The 22092-nt window shown below is 36.7% G+C and overlaps 2 protein-coding genes across 2 annotated transcripts in view; both read left to right on the top strand.

The window, feature by feature from the left end:
• Positions 1-22092, top strand: part of LOC136252508 (trans-L-3-hydroxyproline dehydratase-like) — a 182577-nt gene that overhangs the window by 41351 nt on the left and 119134 nt on the right. The gene's annotated exons all lie outside the window — the stretch shown is intronic.
• On the top strand, positions 1193-21696 carry LOC136252505 (uncharacterized). Its single transcript, XM_066044958.1, has 10 exons — positions 1193-2233; positions 3957-4220; positions 4690-4755; positions 4806-5078; positions 6597-6875; positions 8108-9409; positions 12590-12631; positions 12686-12779; positions 18853-18922; positions 21046-21696. The coding sequence occupies exons 1-10, from the start codon at positions 1285-1287 to the stop codon at positions 21613-21615; spliced, it is 3909 nt and encodes a 1302-aa protein (XP_065901030.1). The 5' UTR covers positions 1193-1284; the 3' UTR covers positions 21616-21696.

Here is a 22092-nt window from a genome sequence, read left to right as displayed (position 1 = left end):
ATGTTACAAAATAATAAGAAGTTATCACTTGCTGGAAAATGACCTTTACTCAGTCTGTTCAGTGATGGTTTTAATAATGTCTAGAAGCTATACCCTATTGAGGATGCAACACCTACTACCAAACTACATTCTTTGGTTTTGCCACTTCATGTCCCAAGCTATGATGCAATACACACAATAACTGTGAAGCTCTTGTGATAACTAAAGGTGGCTTGTATGAGTCTATTAGCTTTATACATTTTTTTGTCTTGATTGATGTTACTCAGTGACAAAAATGTGTGATATCCTAAAACAAAAGCAGCCTTGAGGCTGTAAATAGAGGGTGCTGGCAAGCAAAGTAGGATCAATCAAACAAGCTTATTCAACATGACAGGTAAGAACAATGAAGTTACGGCCAAGTAGATTGGAATAATACCATGATCAATCTGTAAAACAATTGATAAGAACAAGGACTGATATCAAGTTACGGCCAAATGAATGCAGTATTACTCATTCTCTTTGTATCTAGCTATAGCTATATAATAAAACTACACATGCAACTGTTATTAAATTGTCATTTGGCTGCCTTTTTATAGTGTGTGATTTTAAAAAGCCGCCAAATGACAATTTAATAACAGTTGCATGTGTATTTGTTCTAGTTTTATTATATAGCTATAGCTAGATACAAAGAGAATGGGTAATACTGGATTCACTTGGCCGCAACTTGATATCAGTCCTTGTTCTTACCAGTTTTTTTTACAGATTGATCGTGGTAATATTCCAATCTATTTAGCCGCCACTTGATATCAGTCCTTGTTCTTATTAGTCATGTTGAGTAAGTTTGTTTGATTGATCCTACTTTGCTTGGCAGCACCTTTTTTTACAGCCCCAAGGCTGTTTTTGTTTTTGGATATATATGTAATATAAGTTATATTTGTTGTTGTATATGCATTTGCAGAATATTACTGTGGATTCTTCAATAACAAAGATAACAATGCATTACCATCCATCATAATAACAACATCAGAATCACAAACAGTATACTATTCAATTGAGGCTCCAGGAGTAGGATATTATACTAGTGGTGGTGTCACAAGTGATAATGAGGTCATCATTTACCTTCCTACTACTGTGATGACATCATCACATAATGATCAGGATAAAGGAATTCACCTGATGACCAGTAGTGATAGGGTGACTGTGATTGGTCAGAATTTGTTAGGTGTAAGTTCCGATACATATCTTTGCTTACCTATTATAAAGTTATGTAGTGATGAATATGTGTATTATGGGATATCTGTACCAATGACATCTAGAGATTTTACACCAATTCCATTCAGTTCTGTTTTAGTAGTTGGTACAGAGGATAACACAATGATGAAGTTGACAGTCACACAACCAGTCACCATTAGTGTTAGTAACTCTGAAGTTCATCTCACTGTTGGTAAACAACACTTATTTGTGATCAACAGGCTCCAAACTGTGTTAATTAGATCATTTGATGATTTAAGTGGAACTAAAATTGTTACAGATAAACCAGTATCTGTGTTGAGTGGTCATCAGTGTGGTAATATAAAACAAAGTGTTTTAGGTTGTGATCATCTAATAGAACAAGTACCACCCACCACATTATGGGGTAAAGTATATTATGCTGCACCATTAGCCACCAGAAGGTCATATACTATTAAAGTACTGGCAGCATATAGCTTCACTCATGTACATATTTACTGTAACAATACAAGGAGGTCTTATATTATTAGTGAAGGAGAGTTTGTTACTAAAACTTTATCACTACAAGAGTATTGTGCCATTTATTCCAGCAAAGAAGTGTTAGTTGCTCAGTTAAGTCATGGACGCCAGGACGATAGTGATGACAATGAAAATGGTGATCCAATGATGACACTAGTACCAGCCACAAATCAATATAGTGACATATTTTACTCTTCTACACTTCAAGGTCAATTAGGGTACACACACTATATTAACATCATAGTGTTACCACAGTATTATCAACCTGACATGATCTACGTGATATCAGGAGGAGTGAACAGGTCACTAGACACACACCAATGGGTACCAATTATGGTCAATAATGTTATAGAAGGTTATGGTACACAAGTGAAGATATTGGTAGGTGTAACTGAACTTGCTCACAAGAACACTGATGCTCTCTTGTCTCAAGTGGTATATGGATTTAGATCAACAGTTGCATATGGACATTCAGTAGGGTACAGTGATTTTAAAACTACTACAGGTTAGCACTGGTAACATCATGGTTTACATGTATTTACATTATGAATGATGTGCAAAGGTGCATATAAATACAAGTGTGTTAAATTATCAAGTTAAAATTGAAGTATGGACCCAAGTGATAGGAAGTAGTGAAATAAGAGATATGGATTACATATGTTATAGCTTTGTGGAAATCCCATCCATTGACATAATTACATTGTCAAAGTAGGGATTTTACTCATCATTCAGTATGACAGTACTGTATATTAGGGATCATGAAGGTTTGGACTTTCTTATAAACTAATATTAAGAAGAAACCAGCCTTCAGAGGTGTAGCTACAATGTAGGCAGGTGAGGCAGTTGGCTCACCAAATATTGGCAACTAAACTGAGAGCTACATTGGACCGTTTTGATAAACTATTTAAGTCACTTTCAAAATCAAGTCTAACTATCCCAGAGAATCATACCTCAGACATCATAGATTGACATGTTTCGCATGCTATAATATGTACTGCCCTTAAATAAACACACAGTGTTGGATACATTGGTATGCCTTTTTCATGCATCATTTAAACTAACATCCCCTGCCATTATGCAAATTGGACTGAAAATCAGTTATCAAACTCCTGCAACCATTCATGCCATCCAAAGCAGTTCACTGCTTCATAACAATGACAATTGGTCAAAAATTTTGAGCAGTTAGTTGATTTTGTGAGTGTGAGTGTATGCGTGTGTTAGCTAGCCACAGCAAAGATCACATTGTGCATGTTGAGTTACTACAACCAAAAAATTGTCAAAAGACTATTCTGCATTTATGGGTAAGTTTAATATATCACTATCTACTCAATAGTCTGCTACAAGCACTGGTGCTTATACTTCTGAGCCAGAGTCAAAGTCTGACTCTGAGCTACATGTATGAAATACCATAATATTATGTGCATTCTTTACAATTACTATAACTAAAATTACCTCCAGATTCAATCTTGTAATATCTATTGAATTTTCAAAATTTCTTGGGAAGGGCATGCCCCCAGACCCCCTCGCTATGCATGCTGAGTGTGCTTACACACTAGAGTGCATGTATCATTCTTAAGCATTGCAAGGTGCCTCACCTATTTACAATTTCTTGCTACGCCCCTGACCTTACAATATCTTCAAGACACCTGGCTATGTATAATCAAGTACAAAAGTATTATCAGGCTACTCAAAATGCTTTGCTACAAAATAAAAGTATAATTTTGATTTTCTACTGACTGACTGACTGACTGGCTACCTAACCAACTACACTAACTATTTAGCTGCCTGATGCCTTCAATCCAGTCTCAATAATAGAATCTTTGTCACATTACAACCAAAACTGTTAATGAGCTATGATGTTGACTCTAAGTATTCTACACTAACTTGTAAAATGTAACCGGATTTGCAAAAAAGGGTCTTCCACACACATCCAATTGTATAAACTTGGAAGACCATAACTTTGTGTTCAAAAAGAATACAAACCTGAAGTTTTTACCATCTATTCACCTACGTTGGTACTCACTACTGACCAAATTTCAAGGCTATACCATTTTCCAATCTGAAGTTATGAATTGTCAAAGTTAGTAAATTGGATGTGTGTGGAAGACCCCTTTTCACAAATCCGGTCACAAATGTGTAATATGGGGGTTCCACGACACATTACCAGTATTCACACAATTATGTGTGTGTAAACTATTTTATAATCTAATTTTGTTGTGCATGGTTAGCACTACTGCCAGCTATCATCATCCAACCATCTGTCATATCCTCCACCCACAACGTTAACACGTCACTATTCTGTCAAGCTGACAAAGCTATGTCTTACATTTGGGAGAGGCAGAATGGTGATATGCCACTTGGTGCTATTGGGGTGAACAATAACATTCTCACTCTAATTGATGTACAACCAGATGACAGTGGTAACTACAGATGTGTTGCTGCTAATACTTGTGGAAATACTTATTCTGACTATGTCAACATTATTATAAGTGGTAAGATAAATTTTATGATGCTACATAATACCTATAGGGTTTTGTTTTAATACCTTCTGAAGTGTCCCTGTAATGCCACATATGTTTCATGCTAGTCACCTTGTATATCAAACAGTACAGTAGTACTGTTTAAGTAGGGATCCCCCAAAAAATGATGCACGCTGCTTTAAATGTCGCCTTTAAAAATCATCCTAGAGACATCTCACACCATGAAAATCACCTTTGCAGAATAATATTAGTCCATCAAACATGAAATACAGCATTAAAAACGAGAAAATACTTACCTGTGACCAGATATAGAATTTAAAAAAAATTCCAAACTTGAAATTTCGTCTCAATCACTGACCACATAGAAGGCAATCCTACAATTCTAAACTTAGTTATTTACATAATTATGTGTCTTGAAGTTTGTATGTATACAATATTTAGGGACTAACCCACTACACCTATTACTGTGTATTAATTTTAGTTAATATCAGTGTTGTTACTGTTGAACAAGGAGATCCTGCCTCATTGACATTCAACACTTCATCTTGTAAGTGTGTTATTGTGTTGAAGTATAATGTAATACACTGTTTTAATTAGTACCATCACTACCATTGAATGTGACTGTTACTACTGGTGGAATGTTACAAGCACTTGTTATAGACTGGGAATCACCCAGTAATCCACGGGGTGTAATAACAACATACATAGTGACCTATAATGACATCACAATTAGTACTAATGGAAATGATACAATGTACACTATTATGGGACTGGATCCATTTACTGATTACACTATTACTGTAACAGCATGTAGTGATAATGGTTGTTGCAACAAAACTGATGTTGTGATTGGAACTACAGCAGAAGAAGGTACAATATAACATGTGGACACTTTCATTTGAATAATTTTACTTCTAGATGCATACCCACATGTACATGCCTATTCTAGGCACCTATCTGGTTTCCTGAACTGCATTCAAAAAACATGTACATGAATATGTTTATTTATTTGTCTTTACACAACCACATGAGCAATTTTTTTGTGCTAAAAGGGACCTGCATTATTGTATGTGAGAAATGAAGGCTGTACAGAGCCATCAGTAACTTTCAAGGTAGGTAATAACCTTAGTTAGTTTGAAATGCATTTGAAGCGAATTCCTGTGAAGTTGTTGTGATTGCCTTTCCTAATGGGCTTTATGGATATAAATCAATTGAAAATGGCATATCTGGAATAACAACCATTTTTTTTGATACAGCAGTGCCACAAGTACATATGATAGATCAATCACATTATTAACTACACAAACTTACTGTAAACTACATGTACTTTTGTTTTACAAATATTAATTGAAACAAAACTTGTTGAAACTACTGCAAACTTATTACCTCTCATTTCAGTTACACAAGGACATCCCTATATTGTTTTACCATCAAAATCCCTCCCAACAGAATGGATACTTTGGCCAACACCTACTTACCATCAAACTGTGGAATGACTTACCCAAGCCAGTAGGGGTTACCCTATAGTTGTAACAATAGATCAGTATACTTTTATGTGAATAATCAACCATAACTCTAAAAATGTTTATCAGATTTTGCCCAACACTTGATACTGAAATTTGCCTTTGGACCACCATGATATTTTTATCACCATTGATCATCCTGTAAAATTTTGCTATTGCCCAGTACTGTTGTATCTGATCAATATGAAATTTGACACACAACTAAAGGTACACAATAACAATATGTATCGTGAGAGTATTTACTGGTCATTAGTTAGTCAATTGCTTGGCGAATAAATCTAGATTTCTTAATCTGTGTATTGTTTACAACTGATTATTGCTCATTTACTGTGAAGAAGCAAGTTTATGGTTTATGAACAGAAGTGTTACTGTAAGTAGTCATGTACAAGTATATCAGAAAAGTAATATTATATTTGATATATTCTCAATTATTGCCCAACACTATTTGGATAACACATTTGTGCTTTAGAGTAAGCCACTAATATTTGACCACCTTTAAATTGTATGCACATTAATAATATAATAGTAATGCTAAACATCAATAATGTACAGTAGGACCTGGATTGTCTGAATCTCAATTATCCGAACCCTTGATTATCCAAACAGTATAAGTGACTGCTCTATTAGAGTATTTCGTCATTAGGTGAATGTTCTATTCAAGTAAGTGTATGTTCTATTAGAGTAGTTGAACAGAACTCTGTATATAAATGAATGGGTTACATTTATCCAAACAATTTCACTTGTCAGAACACTTTTATGATTGAACTGGCACACAGGAGTTTGGATAGTGGAGGTCCTACTGTACTAGTTTGTGAGGAACAAGTATTATTTGAACATACTTCATTTTGAAATTATATATTTTTAGCACCCAACCCACCTGAGAATGTTAGAGCTTTAGTATTCAATTCTACTACAGTAGAAGTCACCTGGGATCCACCTAGTATCACTAATGGGATCCTACGCTATTACACTGTAGTGTATGGTAGTAGTGATGACATGGAGATGATGGAAGTGAACTCTAGTGATGTAACTGTGTTGGTGTTGGGACTAAATCCCTTCACTAATTACACATTTTATGTGTTAGCAGTTACCATAGCACCAAGTGAACCTTGTGATAGTGTCATTGTGTTGACTCTTGAAAGAGGTAAATATTTTTGTATACACCGTTGTGTGTCCTAGTTTTGCAAAACCAACCTTTGGGTATTAAGCACATCTGTAGCTTAAGGAAGGGGCCACTTTGTCAATATTTACAACAGGAGCTCGAGATGGAGCTAAAGTAATTACTCCAATATCCATACGTATATCACTCAAAACTGTAAGTACCTGTAGGAGCACATTAAACTATACAGTACAACAGATTCTCATGCAGAGCTCCAAAATGGGGCCTGCCCCAGACCTCTGGAATTTCATCCAAGTGTATAGTATACTTCAAACTCTACTATGTAACTTCCATTTGCAAAACTTGATGTCTCACTCCACCACTCCCGATCATGATTTTTTAATGATAGCAGATTACCAATCTTTGCGGCTTTACAAATGATGTTTTCATTGATGATGACATTGTATAATAATTTTTCTGAGCACTCACAGTATACGTTACAAGTATGGAGTAATTCCCATACCATAAAAACTGCAGTTGGGTAATTGAAGCAATGTCAAGAAATAATAATCATGGATGATATGGCCTATGATTGTACACTGATTCTTTTATCCTGTGTAGCCTTTAATTTATGATAATTATGAAACAACATCTTGCATGAAACTTGTTATAAATTTACCTCTATATACGTACATATTTTTATGGTTGTTAAATTTTGAGGTAATCAAAGTACATTTTTGCATAGCAGTTTTGTGAAGTAGACGAAAAATATAAGAAACTTTAAGCACATTAAAGGCAGGATGTACGGTTTGAATTTTGGTCACCAGAGACAGCCAGAAGCACTTTAAGCATAGATTAATTGCATAGTTTTGTTTGAAATATCACATGAAACTCAATAGTCTCAATACAAAACTAGTGAATGGTGGTGATCGCTGATGATCGTTATATAGATATTTTAGTTGTGCTTTGTTTAAGGATTAAGATGATATACTTTGTTTTGTAAAAGTGCCTAGTTTTCTGGGTAAAACTTTTCGTGTTTAGCAATTCCAGGTATATATATTTATATTCTAAGCAAAACAATGATGCTGCCACATTTGGTTACATTTTAGGTCATCCAAAAATCAAGGGTCTTGCATAGACACTTAAACTGCTCCTCTGCTTGGTCACATGTACGTACATACGTACACATACATGCATATCTCAAAAATGGCTTGAGCGATTTTGCTCCAATGTGTACTTGTTATGATGTTAGTTTCAAATGGTTTACCTATACATAGGGTATTACTTTGGATTCTTCAGCAACTATCATGACACTGCATTACCATCCATCATAATAACAACATCAGAATCACAAACAGTATACTATTCAATTGAGGCTCCAGGATTAGGATATTATACTAGTGGTAGTGTCACAAGTGATAATGAGGTCATCATTTATCTTCCTACTACTGTGATAACATCATCACATAATGATCAGGATAAAGGAATTCACCTGGTTACCAGTAGTGATAGGGTAACTGTGATTGGTCAGAATTTGGGAAGTGATACAAGTGACACATTTCTTTGTTTACCTATTATAACGTTATGTAGTGATGAATATGTGTATTATGGGATATCTGTACCAATGACATCTAGAGATTTTACACCAATTCCATTCAGTTCTGTTTTAGTAGTTGGTACAGAGGATAACACAGTGATGAAGTTGACAGTCACACAACCGGTCACCATTAGTGTTAGTAACTCTGAAGTTCATCTCACTGTTGGTAAACAACACTCATTTGTGATCAACAGGCTCCAAACTGTGTTGATTAGATCATTTGATGATTTGACTGGAACTAAAATTGTTACTGATAAACCAGTATCTGTGTTGAGTGGTCATCAGTGTGGTAATGTGCAAAAAAGTGTTGAAGCTTGTGATCATCTAATAGAACAAGTACCACCCACCACATTATGGGGTAGAGTATATTATACTACACCATTAGCCACCAGAAGGTCATATACTATTAAAGTACTGGCGGCATATAACTCCACTGTTGTTGATATTTACTGTAACAATGTGAGTGATCATGAGTCGTATAATATTAGTGAAGGAGAGTTTGTTACTAAAACTCTATCACTACAAGAGAATTGTGCCATTAATTCCAGTAAAGAAGTGTTAGTTGTTCAGTTAAGTCATGGATACCAGGATGATGGAAATAATGATAAGAACGGTGATCCAATGATGACACTAGTACCAGCCACAAATCAATATAGTGACATATTTTATTCTTCTACACTTCAAGGACAATTAAGTTATATACACTATATTAACATCATAGTGTTACCACAGTATTATCAACCTGACATGATCTATCTGATATCAGGAGGAGTGAACAGGTCACTAGACACACACCAATGGGTACCAATTATGGTCAATAATGTCATAGAAGCTTATAGTGTACAAGTGAAGATTCAATATGGTGTAGCTGTTGTTGTTCACCAGGATAATAATGCTCGCTTGTCTCAAATGATATATGGATTTGGAAATGTCATTGGCTATGGTCATTCAGTGGGGTACAACATTTTGAATACAATCACAGGTTAGTACTGAAGACTATAATGATGCTACTTAAATGTATAGTATGTGATTCTAAAAAGTTTGCAATTTAGTTTGTTTGTTATAAAATTGATTACTTATGGTAATGCTTTTGTATTGGTGATAAAGTACAATAGCACATTACACTTCTTGTAACTACTGTAGTTGCAAATGCCCAAAATGGTAACATTACAACAATTACTGGGCAACTATAACTGGGCTTCTATAGGTCATTATTTTTTATTATAATTTTTCATCAGCAAGGCTCACCAGCTGATGTACACATACAATTGCCACACTAAAGTGTTAAACAAAATTAATAGTCTTTAATGTTGTAGGTCCAGTGATCAGATTTGCACAATATTATTCTTGCTTGAGGTAATAAGATCTAGAATATCCTTAATTATCCATAATTTCCCACAGTGCATGCTACAACCACATTGAGATGATTAACTGTTGACACAATCCACCTATACAAGTGTATTTAAAAATTATTATAGAACTTTATGTGGGAGACAGGTATACTTTATTTCCCATAAAGTACAGTTTGTAGTGTGAACTGTACTTTATAGCCCACAAACTGCATGTACTTTGTGAGATTTCAAAGCTTAATAACTACACTTATGACAATCAAAGTGTAGGTGCCAATGGTTTGTCCCTCAAGACAGCTGGGAGTGACATAATACTGGAACTCCGTAATCAGCAGCTTAGTCCACAGACAATTACTGAACATTGTACTAAGTAATAGTACAACACAATGATGAGGAAATACTTTCAAACTTTGCACTATACACAGCTCAAATCATGCTAAATACGAAGATGACAGTGGACCATCTTAGTAAGCTGATAATGGGCAAGAATGTACTGATGCAGACGCAATTCCATCTATGAAGTGTTACAGACAATGCAGTGCTGTTCTCAAAGTGCCCACGATTTTCATAGGAATAGTCTGGTTACTGTAGCATTACGGAGTTGTAACAAAGGAATGTAATTGTGACCCAGTCTGGGAAAACCGGTCTTATCGCCTATTTAAAAGTATTGAGAAATGCCGGTTTTAAGTATTTAGTGTGTTGTAGCTCGCCAATGGTTGAAGCTATGTGTACCAAATTTGCACATGTTTTACACCAATTCCTTACCTTCCAGACCATCCACTGTGCAAGTAGCCAACAACTAAGTTTCCTGCCATTTTAGATAGTTTTAAAACCAAGGTTGACTGTATCAGGTGAGCTGCAAAATGAGCGGGAGGCAAGGAGCCTGGAAGGCGGGCAAGATGGTGTTCAAAAATTGAGAAGGAAGGCGTAGGGATGAATTAGACCAAGTTTTGGGCAATTCAGGTCATCAAATTGGCTAAAATGAAAGGAAATTGACAGCAGATGTACTTATTCAACACCACAGAGCTGTACAGCCACATACAGTCATCCCCAGGCTGACCAGAGCTCCACTAAGGCCCCACACTGCATGTACGGATCGCCCCTGGCTTTGGAAAAGCAGCCAACAAAACCAGACCACTCAAGTATAGCTGACAGCTTATTCATGTAGCTTTGTGTCCTGGGTGAAAAATCGAATCTGCTGACATGGGCAATAATACCAGTTTTCTCAGACTGGGTCACAATTAAACAATGACACCATAACAGTGGCAACAAGAATGGAATATCTATCAACCATACAAAGTAGGTAGTTCTCAAATCGGGTTAACAAATGATTGCTAACACAACCAGAGATACTTTCCATATTGACAAGGTCCTATAATGCCACTATCATTTGTTCTTTTAAAGAGCTCCCTTTTATCGATTACAAGTAGACTTATCATACTGCACCTTCACAAAACTTTGTGACAAATTCTTCCACCCATTATGTATCATATAGTACGGTAGTACTGTATATTAGGGATCATGGAGATTTGGGTTTTCCTAGCCAAAAAATTCACCCAAAAACTAGCTTTAAAACTCCATCCTGGCACTTTGGCAGTATTGGTTAGGTATAACCAAGCCCAAAAGTGCCTTCAGTACACGACCTAAAGGCTTCCAATAAATTGTTACAAATTTTAAAAAAAAATCATTCAATGGAATATTCTACTGACTAACTGCCTACCTGCCTGATGCCTGCCTGATGCCTTCAGGAAAGCGTAACTCGATACTGAATAGCTAAGGCTATAGGCTTGATTTTTTCACTGTTTGACGTAGTTCATCCTGAGACGTGCCTTTGGGCATACCGCAGTTTGTACAATGCACGCATCATGGACTTACCTTTGTCCTCCTTTGTGTCCCATTTCTTTTTGCTGACAGCCCAAGGTGTCGATTTGCGGTAGCATGATGCATGGCTTCTCTAGGGTACATTTGTAAATGGGAATCATCTGTATTTTCCGTGGTAACTGGATTGATTGCAGAGACGATTCTAACACTGTTCTTCATTTGTAACTCTGTCTGTGTAATAGGCTGAACATAGCTGAAAGTGAAGCGTAATGGCTGCTGCACTTTCGAGGCAGAAATTGATAGCTGGGACACGCATTTAGATGAAGACATTAATTCTGGTGCCATCCTTTCTTTTGATGTGATATGCGTGGGTTCACCAGTCATAATAATGTTACAAAAAAAGTAAACAAACAAGTTTAAGGAAAAATTAGGAATTTTAAGTTCGATTTGGGATCATAGAAAGAAAAAGTAGGGAAACAAGAGAGGTCGCCTACACTTGCAGATATACTAGTGGACATTTAATCCCTAATTCAGTTTTGGTCTTGGGGGTATAGACTGAATTAAGGATTAAATGTTCACTAGTATATCTGCGGGTGTAGGCGACCTCCCTTGTTTCCCTACTTTTTTTCTACGATCCCTAATCAAACTTAAAATTCCTAATTTTTCCTTAATTTCTGTAGTATCTATTGTGATTTCTAAAATTGTCACAAAAATTTTGTTATCGATGCAATCTGATTTGTGTTAGAGCTGTGGACAAATGTCATAACTGGTTTCTGAGTAAATTGTAACTGCCAGTTATCCAGTTCACTGAACTTAATGAAATTTTCTTAAATATTTGTGCTGAACTTAGTTTGCAAGCTAAGTGCACCTTAAAACCTTATAAAATCTTTGTACTTATTGAATGGCTGACTTTAGCCATATATCTTTATCTATCACTAAATCTATAGTTGTTTATAATAACTCTTCATGGATCACTGATTTATATTATGTAGCAATTTCACCCACTAACCCTGATAGTACATCATCTGGTGAATGTAAGTAGTCATTATGTGATGATCACTACATGATTACACTGTTCCTCACTACAGCTATTTTACAAGTTGTGATTACTACCACAGTAGCTGTCATTGCAACAATCATGCTTGTTGTATGTCTTGGATTTTGTGCTTACAAATTGAGGAGGTAAACAATAAATTATGTGTGGGACTTTAATGGAGTTCAAAGAAGGTACTGTATTATTGTTTCACAGTTATGTGGCCTTAACTTTCACACACTGTATATTAGGGATCATGGAGAATTGGGTTTTCGTAGCCAAAAAATTCACCCAAAAACCAGCTTCACAACACTATCCTGGCACCTTGGCAGTATTGGTTAGGTATAACCAGTGTTGGGAGTAACGCGTTACGTAATATTATTACTTTTGTGGTAACAAAGTAATATAACAAAATACGCTATAAAAATAGGTAATATAATGCAAGTTATTTTACTTACAAATGTAACGCGTTACCTAAGCAATATAGTTACTGTAACGAGTCTAATATTACGTAATATTATTACTACAAGTAACGAAGTTACTAATCTCGTTAGTTATCCTCTGAGTAACGTCTAGCCACAACGAAGTAACGAGGCCTACTGAATGAAGCTTATTCACCAGCTTCTTACTTATAACCAAGATTTGCATATTGTCCAACAACGCAATCATGTCACGTGATAAGGTGGTAGTTTCACACGTGACAGCTTAAGGCTGTGGACACAAAGTAATATAATATGTAATATTATTACAGTTACTTTATTTTATGTAACTGTAACTAAATAGTTCAGTTGCAAGTAATATGTAACCAGTTACTTCTACAAAGTAACTTGCCCAACACTGGGTATAACCAAGCCCAAAAGTGCCTTCAGTATGATCCTAAAGGCTTCCAATAAATAGCTACAAAATTTTTATTCAATGGAATTTTCTACTGACTGCCTGCCTTCAGGCAAGCATAACTTGATAATGGCTAAGGCTATGGGTTTAATTTTTTCACTGTTCAACATCGCTTCGTCCCGAGACATGCCTTTTGGCATACCGCAGTACGTACAATGCACGCATCATGGACTTACCTTTGTTTTGTGTCCCATTTCTTTTTGCTGACAGCCACTCTTTCTTTGTGAACACTGTTTTTTTATGGAACACTCTACCGTGTGATGTATTTGATCTCAGTTCGTCTAAGTTTCACCAAGTTGTGTATAAACTGTTTTGTTGTAATTAATTTATATGTGTAGCTATGTGTTCTTTCTTGGTTTTTGTAGCTGTGTTTTCCTCTGTATTTGTCCCCTCCGTTTTTAGTTTTGTATCTTCTAGGGAAACACCCTTGTACAGGCTCTGCCTTTTGGTGTCACCCTGTCTCTTTTGACAAATCAGATAAATAATAATAATAATAACAGCCAAAGGCAAAGGTGTCGATTCGCGGTAGTGCGATGCATGGCTTCCCTACAGTACGTTTGTAAATGGGAATCGTCCGTAATTTCCGTGGTGAATGGACTGATTGCAGAGACGATTTTAACACTGTTCCTTTGTTTGTAACGCTGTTGTAACGGGCTGAACATAGCTGAAAGCGAAGATTAATTAAAAATAGTTATGGACATAACACACGTACATACTGAAAACTACACCATACTACTCTTATTACCTAACTATATACTTATTACTACCTACATACTTAACCAATGTCAAAGTCAGGAAATTCATCCTCAGCAGTAAGCGAATACTGGCGGAGTATCATTTTCGCATTGTACCTCCACTAAGTCACAGATAGTTGCTGGAGAAGTTGGCGCCTAGCAAACTTTCTAGGTAAACCGTTTCTAACAGTTGTTCTGTCAGCTATGGATCCTAAAATTGATAGGGCATATGGTGACCAAACACCAAAGGTCTCACATACAAGAGGGATAAAATCTCCTCCATTATCATTTGCAATATCCTGGTATTGGTTGTCCTTAGCTATCTCACCAACAGCAGCGGCCACCCCAGCCTGAGAAGAAGCAGAAGATATGACAGCAGACTGAGTGGTACTCCTGACGGAGAGATCAAAATAGGCAGGACGACCAAGATGAAAGTCAGGGTGGTATATGTCGCCAGGACGAGATTGGTCAGATGAAATGCCTTGCTCCCTAAGAACACCAGGGTAATCTTGGAGCAAGGCATGGTGTACAACAGACACTAAAGCATTATGACGCTGAATCCTCAAGGGACCATGAGAGCACCCCAGCAGATGATCACCAAACTGGTCAATGACAGATAGACAAGTACAGAGTGGTAAAGAAGGGAACAAAGGAATGCCAAGCCACAAATGTAAAGCTATAGTAAAATCGTGAGGAGGAATAGCTAGACCCAAAGCAGGCTGTGGAAGTGCTTTAAGCCAACCACTGCTGGTGCCAGAAGAATGTGATAAAGCACGCAGACGTGCTTGATCACGAATAGTGGAACTGCTTACAAGCTGTTTAAAAGTGAATCATCCAAAATGGCTTGAAGGTCAGTTTGAGAGGAGTTATGCAACACAGAAACAGACATACTTTCGAAGAAAGCGAGGGAGCAATCCTCCCTGGGAAATGGCATAAAAACATCAAAAGTTTCCACTAAGCGCGACACTAAAATACGGGCAGAATTACAGGACCCCACAAATGCAGGAGTAGCAGAACGCTCAGATTCACGTAGGCCCAAGCCTCCTAACCTAAATGGCAAGGTGGCTTGTGTCCAACTACTATCAGAAATTCCACAACACAAGATTCTACTAAGGCATTCTCGTAACCTAAGGTCAAAATGTGAGGGAAAGGAGCCCAAAGAGGAAGATGGCACACAACGTAAAAGGTGAGTGACCTTGCAAACGCTAAGACACCTCCTAAGCAGATGCAACTCTACTTGAGGGTCCTCGAGGTCAACCAATTTATCCTGAATTGCAACTATTTTATCAAACTGAACAGACAAAAAGGCATCGTAAAACTGTGGAGGTCCCCAAATAGGAGATCCAAGAAGCTCCAAACCACTGTTCTTGGGGTTGATACGCTTGATGGCAGGATGAAAGTTAGGAAAAGAACTGTCACCAGAAGGCCAGTATAGTTCACACTTGGATAGGTTGATGTAAAGACCAAAACTGGGACCCGACTCAGTAAAATGTGAAAGTAATGCGTGAAGACAAGGTCTAGTACCTATAAATGTGCCATCATCTAAATACCACAAGTTAAGAAGACATGTTTCACTATAAGAGATGGAACGAAGAAATTGCACCAACACCAAAGAAAAAAGTAAGGGACCAAGAGGATCTCCCTGTTGGACACCTGTGGAAGCAAGAATACGCCTTGTTTGTAAATGGGAATCGTCCGTAATTTCCGTGGTGAATGGACTGATTGCAGAGACAATTTTAACACTGTTCCTTTGTTTGTAACGCTGTTGTAACGGGCTGAACATAGCTGAAAGCGAAGATTAATTGTCACTGCACATTCGAGGTAGTAATTGATAGTTGGGGCACGCGAATCCTCGTATTTTCAAGGTGACTGGATTGTTGCAGAGGCACTTCTTCTGCTGCTTTTCGTCTGTAGCGCTGTTTAAAGGGCTGAACATAGCTGAAAGCGAAGCGTAATGGCCACTGCACTTTTGAAGCAGTTTTTGATAGCTAGGGCACGCCTTCAGATGAAAACATTAATTCAGGCGCCGTCCTTTCTTTTGATGCGATATGCGTGGGTTCACCAGTCATAATAATGTTACAAAAAAAAAAAAGCAAACAGGTTAAAGGAAAAATTAGAAATTTTAAGTTCAATTAGTGATCATAGAAAAAAAAAGTAAAGAAACAAGGGAGGTCGCCTACACCTGCAGATACAGTAGTGAACATTTAATCCCTAATCCAGTCTTGGTCTTTCCTTACTTTTTTTTTTATGATCCTTAATCGAACTTAAAATGTCTAATTTTTCCTTTAATTTGTTTATTAGTGTTTTCTTCTCTGTTATTAGCCCAAGCATTTGGTAGATTTGTAAGAAATGTGTTATTATCATGCTTGGCTTATTGCGGTTACTGAACTCTCTGTAAAGTTTATAATAGTAAGATCAGAGAGAAAAACATGCATTTACCTTTGCATTTGTCAGGGATGGAGAAATGGGGGGGGGGGGCAGAGGGGGCAACTGCCCTCCCACTTTTACAGGTGGAGGGGCAGTGCCCCCTCACTTTTTCCAAAGCTGAGTTGCCAAAATAAAGCAACTATATTTTAGTCATTAATTAGCAACTTACTTTGTCTTTATTTACTGGGATTTATGCTAAAGGTTATGCAAGCATGAAACACTGCATGATTCAGTGCTGGGAGTGCACGAGATCGATATACTCTAATAGAACATTCAGCAGAATCATCAATATGTCTTCACTATCACTTATATCTATATGTATATATTCAACAGCATGAGTCTATCTGAAATTCCTTCATTTACTGATGTATCTAATTGTACAGTGTCTCAGTGATAGTCATTGAATAGGAGTATCCTATTCAAGTACACATGTTCCACTGAAAATGCTCCCAGATTCAATCTCAAAGTATCCAAATCTCAAAAATTTCCTGTGGTGGCATTCCCCCAGACCCCCCTAGTATTGGTGTACTTTGCATGCTAGAGTGCAAAGTACACTAAGGTACAGTTAATATTTTAAAACACTTACAGCCAACCCACATGACTTGCCCCCCCACTTTTGAGTATTGTTCTCCGCCCCTGGCATTTGTATTGTACGTACCTGCTATTTCATACAAGCAAGAAGTTTGCTGCAAATTATATTTTGGAGAATAATAAGATATGATAGGAGCATAATAGGGAAAACATGGAGCATTACCCAAAAGCATAATAGACTATTTCAAAAGGCATAATCCTCTCAAGCCTATACTGCGCACCTTTGTGCAAGTGCTTACAGGGGCGTAGCCAGGATTCTTTGAAAGGGGATTCCAACAGCAGTATTGAGTTACCAGAAGCAGGGATCTGGGGGTGCAGCCCCCAGCCGCTGAGAGACTTTCAATATTTTAATGAATCAAAACTCAGCAAATTGCTTTATTTTATGCAAAAAAGACATTAATTATAATAAGTGCCCCTGGTAGTACTAGATAAAGCTACCTAGTGGAAACAGACAGCATAACACATATATAATAATCTGTAAGTGATAGTTATCTCACTGGTATAGAAACCATGAATCCACTGAAACAAATGGAATGACTTACAATCAAAACATTATAACTACAAATATGCATAGCGTGGACTCATTTTGCATAACACAAGCGATAAATTACTGGAGTTACCTCTTTAAACACTGCACACCAAAGTTATAGCAGTATCAGGTCATGCTCAGTTTTGCATTTAATGTTAGAATGTCTGAAAAACTTTGCTAATAAAGTTCCTTAACATATGGATATGGATATTTACATGCACGTTCAATTAGAGTATATCAATCATTTTAATAGTTTTGAAGAGGGCTCATGTAACTTCTGTAAATCCTTCCCTGAGAGATGAATGCAAGCTTTATCAATTGTTGTGCTGTGCCATACACTATATTACTCACTCATTTTGTCCTGCCACACTAAGGGTCCTGCTGTAAACTCACTGAGAAGTCAACTTTACAGGGAGGTTCCTGAACCCATTGGAACCCCCTCTCTACGCCCCTGGCTTATATATCAGGCAAATTACATACCAATACATAATATTATATTGGTGATCAATATAGAAATTTTAAAGACATCCGATAACGCTGTTAACTACATGGTACTATTTGGTTCCTTCAATCTAAGTATCTCAGAATGTTTTTGTATCAGTTTTATTGTTGCACATCCATAGCTATAATTTTTACACTGTAATACTAAACTTGGCCATAATTACTTTTCTTAAAATGGTCTAATTGCAAATAGTATCTCTACTTTACCTATGTACTTACTATAGAGAAGGCAGCTGGCTGGGATTAAAGATGGAATGCATTCTTTTTTTTTTAGATGCATGCATAAGTAAAAAGCAGAATGAACTTTATTGGAATAATAGGTTGGACATGTAGTTGTTGTGTCAAAGATAAAAAATATTTTGGAAACTTACACAGGCTGTATGTACAAGCTGTACTTGTGTATAACAAAGTCATCAAGTTACTATGGATTATGATAATGCTAATTGCTCTATATATGATGTATTGTTGATAAACATTATCATTTTGTGGCTCATTGTAAATGTATGCAGTTGACAATAATCATTGCAATTTTGTGTCTCTATATAGAAAACTTAGCAAGTACAAAAAGCAAATAGAACAATACAAGAGAATAAAAAGATTATCACAAACATCAACGGTGAGTTTAATTAATGCACACACAGGTGCATGCCTAGTGACATTATGTTTATTCTTATATCTGTACACATATTGTGAAGAGCACAGCAGATAAATACATCATATTATAGTATAGTATAATGTGACTGAATTTGACAAAACCAGGCTTCCACACACATCCAGATTTGCAAATTTGAATGACCATAACTTAATGTGGGAGTAAGCTATCACTTTGACCTGTTATTGCATGATGCAGTGAAATACTTTTTGAAAATCATAAGTCAAGAACATACTGAGTGGTCAAGTTAGAAGTGGTTAAAGTTGAAGAATTAGATGTGTTTGGAAGCCTGGTTTTGTCAAATCCGGTCACATATATTGTGATACAGAATTGGAAATCAGTGCTAGAGTACTGCAGAATATGTAAGAAGGAAAAATGGGTTTGGATTGCTTCTGCACTCCAACAAGTTTATCCCACACTTTTTCTCATCAAGACAGATGCTAGTGTGTTGTGCGTTCCAAGAAACCAGCATGTCACACCAGTGGGTTATTGGCTGGAAAAACAATAATTCAATTTTCACGCATATGTAGTAGCTTTGTGCTACTTTTACAAACAAGACAATTTTTTCTATGCGAATGCCCCTCACCATAGTCCATATACCCAAATTAGTTTGAGCAAAATTGCTCAATATGTTCCAAGATATGAACTAGCAAAAATTTACTCAATTTCTTCCTAATTTCTTCATCATTTTGTACACTTGCAAAAATTACCATATGCTATATCCAATTGTCTTGACACTTTACATGCATATGCAAGCAGGGTGCAAAGGTGAATCTTGGTACCAATTTTAGTTTGAATACAGTTGCAGAGTCATAGGCGGTGGAGGTGGGGGGGCATCCCCCCCCACAAGCACACACACTTTTATGAGACAATGTTGTTTACAAGAAAAGATTGAGATACTCTAATAGAGCAGTCAAGATCTAGATACTCTAATAGAGCAGTCACAGTATTCAGAGAAGCAGTGTAGCAAGCTACTTAGCTATGTATGTGTAGTTATAAGTAAAGAGATATAATTGGTGGAGGGCAGCTATTGTCAGCAGGTAGTTACCTTTTTTTTTGGTCTTCAGCTTACAGCTGGCCTGACCACCTCACTCTTTGGCCTGCTCCACCACCCCTGTGCAGAGTTATTAATGATCATCTGCAAAAGCAATACCATTATGTTGCAATGTCTACAAGGGTAAACTGCTAATGAAAGCTAATAATCAGTACATGGATAGGTTAACAGATTAACAGGTTTTTGGCACATGCCTAGACTGCATGTTGCTGGGGATCAAGTCACCACTGGGTCTGGGATATTTTCTGCATTCTTCAACATTTCAGTTACATGTTTATGACTCCCTGTATTGACAGGCTTTAGCCTTCTCACAGGTCCCTAGTGGGATAGCATTCACAGATATTAACAAGCTTAGCCTCTCCATTTGTAGGACCCTAGTGGGATAACACTTATCGACAAAATGTAGAACCCTAGTGGGATAACACTCATTGACAAAATGCAAATAATTTTTGGAGCTACTTCTTAAACACTTTTAATATATGTGACCGGATTTTACAAAACTGATCCAAATCACACATCAGGCAAAATCACATTCACAAACACCGCCAGTGGATAGCTACACTACCAGTCTATTGGTTTTGACCCTCTGCATTACTCAAACTACTTGAGGTTGTTTTTAGCAGATGTCTTTTCTGGGTGGTGTAGCAAGCTCGAATGGCAGTTTCTGGCTTTGTGAAGGAGGTGCACTAGGTGGATGGACTTCTATATAGTTGGACAAACATTTCCATGTGGTTTTTGCTAACAAAGCAGTCACACAGAAAGATTATATGAAATCCTCTTATATATAGCCAAGAAGATTATTGAAGCTGAAACATCATGGAAATAGTCTATATAATAAACTGACATTGCTAGCCAAAAATAGTGATGTATTTCTCAAAAGCGTAAAAGGTGATTTTTGAAGACTTCTCTAAAAGTGTTTGCCAATTAGTTTAACGAGCATAGCTAATAGCTTTATGCCTAATGCCTAAGTGTCATGCCAATATTGTCTCCTGTAAAGTTATATACGCATATTAGGATTGTATTTATTATCCAGGCATATTCAGTAATTGGAAGAGATCACTCAAGTATATGTGAAAGTATTACTGCTGTTGTTGAAATGAATACAAATTCACCACTACCCACAATCAATGAAGAACACATCTCTGGGTCAGTTTTCTCTCCCTCAAGCTCGGTGACAAGTGAAGAAATGTTGGCAGCCATACGTGGAGATACTTCTTTATGTAAAAATACTTTATCTTCAAATTCTGCAGTTGATTCGGGATTTGATGGTAAGAATAAGGATGACTGCCCCAACAAAACATCATCACCTGGACAAGATCATTACATGCTACAGGAGAGTATAGAGCATTACAGATCAAGACAACAGAATACTCTGATAGTTAAAGTGGCTTACGAACATCATCATCATCACTCTTGTAGTGATGATAATGACTCAGTTTTCTCTGATATCACATTAAGTGATTATGGAAGTGATGGTAACATAGAGATGGATCACCCTGATCACTATGCTGTAATCCCACAGAATACTACTCTTGATAATCACATGTCAAGTTCCTACGGTGATGATGATTCTACAAGAGGACTAATATCGTCTTCGATATGAAACATTTAACAGTTACATAAAACAGCCACATAAAAACATGACAGTACAATAATATTGATGTCATCAACAGTGATGTTGTTGTTGTAGGTACTGTAATATTTACAAATAAGTTTTCAATTTTACCAAAGTATATAATATTATAATATAATTATAAGGTACGTGACTATAGGCCTCAGCCTGTTATTTCTGTTTGAACTACAGTGGTATTTTGCTTATTGTTTCTATGCAAATGCCCTCCACCTCACATATTTCACATAACAAATTTGAGTAAAAAATAGTAATGCCGAGATATGAGCTTTCAAAAATTGGCTTAAACTCTGTGTTTTCTTCATTTTTTATGTCTTTTTGCACACTTACAAAACACTGCCATAGAATGCAAACATGTTATCCAATTGTATTTTGGAGGTTCTGGATACAAGATACAGTGTTAAACAAGTGGTGTTGCCCTCTAATTCTATTACAGACAGCAATTGTCTT

Source organism: Dysidea avara, chromosome 4, assembly GCF_963678975.1.
Source record: "Dysidea avara chromosome 4, odDysAvar1.4, whole genome shotgun sequence".
Taxonomy (NCBI): Eukaryota; Metazoa; Porifera; class Demospongiae; order Dictyoceratida; family Dysideidae; genus Dysidea; species Dysidea avara.
Note: the sequence above shows the minus strand (reverse complement) of the source record. Positions and strands in the feature narration are given on the sequence as shown.